At 51.3% G+C, this 6,000-nt stretch overlaps 1 protein-coding gene across 3 annotated transcripts in view; it reads left to right on the top strand.

Annotated features, from left to right (window-relative positions):
- Dhit (Double hit) overlaps positions 1-6,000 on the top strand; it is a 251,234-nt gene that overhangs the window by 210,221 nt on the left and 35,013 nt on the right. For all 3 annotated transcript variants that reach the window (XM_045740980.2, XM_045740981.2, XM_045740982.2), the window contains one exon: positions 5,530-5,696. In XM_045740980.2, coding sequence (XP_045596936.1) covers positions 5,530-5,696 — 167 coding nt within the window. The remainder of the gene's footprint in view (positions 1-5,529; positions 5,697-6,000) is intronic.

Here is a 6,000-nt window from a genome sequence, read left to right as displayed (position 1 = left end):
ACATGGCAGTTAGCACTATAATTGAGAGGGCAGCCTCTGCTGCCTGTAGACAGCCCGTTCTCGCACTTGCTTATAGTCAATATTGGCATATTTAATAAGTGCATATGTGACATACTAATTGATTGTAAATATTTTAGTTTACCTTGAAAAGCTTCATAGAAAACACCGACCTCACCTAACCTTCTTAATATGTTAAGATAAGCATCTTATTGCTTCTTATTTACAATTATTACTTAACCTGTCAACGGTATAGGTTAAGTAATAATTGTAATTAAGAAGCAATAAGATGTGTATCTTAACATATTAAGAAGGTTAGGTGAGGTCGGTGTTTTCTATGAAGCCTTTCAAGGTAAACTAAAATATTTACAGTCAATTAGTATGTCACATATGCACTTATTAAATAAGCCAATATTGACTAGAAGCAAGTGCGAGAACGGGTTGCTGTAGAAATATATCCCACTTGCTCATCATGGGGGACTTCAATCACGGAAGGATTGACTGGGAGAACAAGGAACCGTATGGAAGCGAGGATACATGGAGAGCCAAACTATTGGAGGTGGTGACTAGAAACATTTTAACCCAGCATGTCAGAGAACCCACAAGGATGAGAGGCAATGACGAACCAGCGAGACTCGACCTAGTCTTCACTCTGAACGATTCCGACATAAGAGAAATCGATTTTGAGACCCCGGTAGGAATGAGCGACCACAGTGTACTGACGTTTGAGTATCTGATTGAAGAAGGGTTATTGAACTCGAGGAGGGATACTGAAAACAAAAGGCTGGCATTCCGAAAGGGAAACTATGAGGAGTTAAGTAAATTCCTAACAGATATAGCATGGGAAACAGAGCTCAGGGGAAAGACGGCCCAAGGTATGATGGACTACATCACGCAGAAGTGCAAGGACGCAGCAAACAAGTTTGTCCCAGTCCAAAAGGAAAACAGTGAAATGAAGATGAGAAACCCATGGTTTAATCAGAGATGAAGGCTAGCTAAGCAGCAAAGTAAAAGGGCTTGGAGAAACTATAGGAATAACAGGACACTGGAGAGCAGAGAAAGATACCAGAGTGCCAGGAATGAATATGTCAGGATGAGAAGAGAGACAGAAAGACAATACGAAAATGACATCGCAAGCAAGGCAAACACTCGGCCTAAATTGCTGCACAGCCACATCAGGAGAAAAACAACAGTAAAGGAACAGGTTATGAAATTAAGGATAGGGGCGGAAGGATTCACTACAAATGACAAGGAAGTGTGTGAGGATCTGAATAAGAAGTTCCAGGAGGTCTTCACCTTAGAGCAAGGAGAAATTCCGGAGATAAGAGAGGGAATAGTTAACCAGGAACCACTAGAAGAGTTTGAGATTACCAGCGGAGAAGTAAGGAAGTGTTTACTAGAGTTGGATGTGACAAAGGCTATAGGCCCAGATGGAATCTCCCCTTGGATACTAAAGGAAGGAGCAGAAGAACTGTGCCTACCACTCCATAGTGTATAACAAATCTCTGGCAACAGGGGAACTGCCAGAAATTTGGAAAGCAGTTAACGTAGTCCCAATATACAAGAAAGGAGATAGACAGGAGGCACTGAACTACAGGCCAGTGTCCCTAACCTGCATACCATGCAAGCTGATGGAGAAGATTGTGCGAAGAAAGCTAGTGGAACATCTGGAGCGAAAGAACTTTGTAACACAGCATCAACATTGGTTCAGGGATGGAAAGTCCTGTCTCACAGGGTTACTTGAATTCTACGACTAGGCAACAAAAATAAGGCAAGAAAGAGAGGGGTGGGCAGACTGCATATTTTTGGATTGTCAGAAAGCCTATGATACAGTACCACACAAGAGGCTAGTGAAAAAGCTGGAGATGCAGGCTGGAGTGAAAGGGAAGGTACTCCATTTGATAAAGGAGTACCTAAGCAACAGGAGACAACGAGTCAGTGTGAGGGGTGAGGTCTCAGATTGGCGAGACGTTAATAGTGGAGTCCCGCAGGGGTCAAGTCCTTGGACCTATACTGTTTCTGATATAAGTAAATGATCTCCCAGAGGGTATAGACTCGTTTCTCTCAATGTTTGCTGATGATGCAAAAATTATGACAGGGTTGAAACAGAGGATGATAGTAGGAGGCTACAAGATGACCTAGACAGACTGAGTGAATGGTCCAACAAATGGCTGTTGAAGTTCAACTCGAGTAAATGCAAAGTAATGAAACTCGGCAGTGGAAACAAAAGGCCAGACACAGGATACAGAATAGGAGATGAAGTACTTAATGAAACGGACAAAGAGAAAGATCTAGGAGTTGATATCACACCAAATCTGTCTCCTGAAGCCCACATAAAAAGAATAACATCTGCGGCGTATGCGAGGCTGGCTAACATCAGAACAGCATTCAGGAACCTGTGTAAGGAATCATTCAGAATCTTGTACACCACATATGTAAGACCAATCCTGGAGTATGCGGCCCCAGCATGGAGCCCGTACCTTGTCAAGCACAAGACGAAGCTGGAAAGAATCCAAAGGTATGCCACTAGACTAGTCCCAGAACTAAGAGGCATGAGTTACGAGGAAAGGCTGCGGGAAATGCACCTTACGACACTGGAAGACAGAAGAGTAAGGGGAGACATGATCACTACCTTCAAAATCCTCAGGGGAATCGACCGGGTAAACAAGGATAAACTATTCAACTCTGGAGGGACGCGAACAAGGGGACACAGGTGGAAACTGAGTACCCAAATGAGCCACAGAGACGTTAGAAGGAATTTTTTATGTGTCAGAGTAGTTAACAGATGGAATGCATTAGGCAGTGATGTGGTGGAGGCTGACTCCATACACAGTTTCAATTGTAGATATGATAGAGCCCAGTAAGCTCAGGAACCTGTACACCGGTTGATTGACAGTTGAGAGGCGGGACCAAAGAGCCAGAGCTCAACCCCCGCAAGCACAAATAGGTGAGAGAGTACACGCATCAATTAAACATGCACAGAAACCACCATATAACATTTTCCACAGTATTTAACCATTTACTAATTCCATATAATCCTGTTATTCCTAGATCACAAAAGTCATGTATACGTATACATATATATACACACATATATACACACACTCTCTAAAGCAATATAATACACTTTGTATAAGCAGTTTTGTGTATATTTTTGACAAATGTGCTGTCATAACTATTCCTTCAAAACTCACATGATTCTTAACACTAACCACGTCTCCCCCCCCACACTAACCACGTCTCCCCCCCACACTAACCACGTCTCCCCCCCCACACTAACCACGTCTCCCCCCACACACTAACCACGTCTCCCCCCACACACTAACCACGTCTCCCCCACCCACACTAACCACGTCTCCCCCACACACACTAACCACGTCTCCCCCACACACACTAACCACGTCTCCCCCACACTAACAACGTCTCCCCCCCCACACTAACCACGTCTCCCCCCCCACACTAACCACGTCTCCCACACACTAACCACGTCTCCCCCCCACACACTAACCACGTCTCTCCCCACACACTAACCACGTCTCCCCCCCCACACTAACCACGTCTCCCCCCACACACTAACCACGTCTCCCCCACCCACACTAACCACGTCTCCCCCACACACACTAACCACGTCTCCCCCACACACACTAACCACGTCTCCCCCACACTAACCATGTCTCCCCCCCACACTAACCACGTTTCCCCCCCACACTAACCACGTCTCCCACACACTAACCACGTCCCCACACACTAACCACGTCTCCCCCCCACACTAACCACGTCTCCCCCCACACACACTAACCACGTTTCCCCCACACTAACCACGTCTCCCCCCCCCACACTGACCACGTCTCCCCCCCACACTAACCACGTCTCCCACACACTAACCACGTCCCCCACACACTAACCACGTCTCCCCCACACACTAACCACGTCTCCCCCACACACTAACCACGTCTCCCCCCACACTAACCACGTCTCCCCCACACACTAACCACGTCTCCCCCCACACTAACCACGTCTCCCCCACACACTAATCACGTCTCCCCCCCCACACTAACCACGTCTCCCACACACTAACCACGTCCCCCACACACTAACCACGTCTCCCCCACACACTAACCACGTCTCCCCCCCACACTAACCACGTCTCCCCCACCACACACTAACCACGTCTCCCCCACTCTAACCACGTCTCCCCCCACACTAACCACGTCTCCCACACACTAACCACGTCCCCCACACACTAACCACGTCTCCCCCCCCACACTAACCACGTCTCCCCCACACACACTAACCACGTCTCCCCCACATTAACCACGTCTCCCCCCCACACTAACCACGTCTCCCCCCCACACTAACCACGTCTCCCCCACCCACACTAACCACGTCTCCCCCCCACACTAACCACGTCTCCCCCACCCACACTAACCACGTCTCTCCCCACACACTAACCACGTCTCCCCCCACACACACTAACCACGTCTCCCCCACACACACTAACCACGTCTCCCCCCCACACTAACCACGTCTCCCCCCACACACACTAACCACGTCTCCCCCACACACTAACCACGTCTCCCCCCACACACTAACCACGTCTCTCCCCACACACTAACCACGTCTCCCCCCACACACTAACCACGTCTCCCCCCACACACTAACCACGTCTCTCCCCACACACTAACCACGTCTCCCCCCACACACTAACCACGTCTCCCCCCACACACTAACCACGTCTCTCCCCACACACTAACCACGTCTCCCCCCACACACTAACCACGTCTCCCCCCACACACTAACCACGTCTCCCCCCCACACTAACCACGTCTCCCCCACCCACACTAACCACGTCTCCCCCACACACACTAACCACGTCTCCCCCACATACACTAACCACGTCTCCCCCACATACACTAACCACGTCTCCCCCACACTAACCACGTCTCCCCCCCACACTAACCACGTCTCCCCCCCACACTAACCACGTCTCCCCCCCACACTAACCACGTCTCCCACACACTAACCACGTCTCCCCCCACACACACTAACCACGTCTCCCCCCCCACACTAACCACGTCTCCCCCCACACACTAACCACATCTCCCCCCCCCACACTAACCACGTCTCCCCCCACACACACTAACCACGTCTCCCCCCACACACACTAACCACGTCTCCCCCCCACACTAACCACGTCTCCCCCCACACACACTAACCACGTCTCCCCCCACACACTAACCACATCTCCCCCCCCCCACATTAACCACGTCTCCCCCCCCTAACCTAACCTCCCCCCCACACACTAACCACGTCTCTCCCCACACACTAACCACGTCTCCCCCACACACTAACCACGTCTCCCCCCCCCCACACTAACCACGTCTCCCCCCACACACACTAACCACGTCTCCACCCACACTAACCACGTCTCCCCCACACACTAACCACGTCTCCCCCCCCCCACACTAACCACGTCTCCCCCCACACACTAACCACGTCTCCCCCACACACTAACCACGTCTCCCCCCACAGGCGGGCGCCAGGCCTTCAGGGACTTCCTCAAGTGCGAGTACTCGGAGGAGAACATATTGTTCTGGCAGGCGTGCGAGGAGCTCAAGGGCGAGAACAACCCGGCCATCATCGAGGAGAAGGCCAGGCTTATATACGAGGACTACATCTCTATACTCTCTCCCAAGGAGGTAGGTGGAGGGCGAAGTGGTGGTGGAGGGGGAGGTGGAGGAGGGTGAGGTGGTGGTGGAGGGGGAGGTGGAGGAGGGTGAGGTGGTGGTGGAGGGGGAGGTGGAGGAGGGTGAGGTGGTGGTGGAGGGGGAGGTGGAGGAGGGTGAGGTGGTGGTGGAGGGCGAGGTGGTGGTGGAGGGCGAGGTGGAGGAGGGTGAGGGGGTGGTGGAGGGTGAGGTGGTGGTGGAGGGCGAGGTGGTGGTGGAGGGGGAGGTGGAGGTGGAGGGCGAGGTGGTGGTGGAGGGTGAGGTGGTGGTGGAGGGG

This window comes from Procambarus clarkii, chromosome 19, assembly GCF_040958095.1.
Source record: "Procambarus clarkii isolate CNS0578487 chromosome 19, FALCON_Pclarkii_2.0, whole genome shotgun sequence".
Taxonomy (NCBI): domain Eukaryota; kingdom Metazoa; phylum Arthropoda; class Malacostraca; order Decapoda; family Cambaridae; genus Procambarus; species Procambarus clarkii.
The sequence above is the reverse complement of the archived record's forward strand: the minus strand, read 5'-3'. Positions and strand labels throughout refer to the sequence as shown.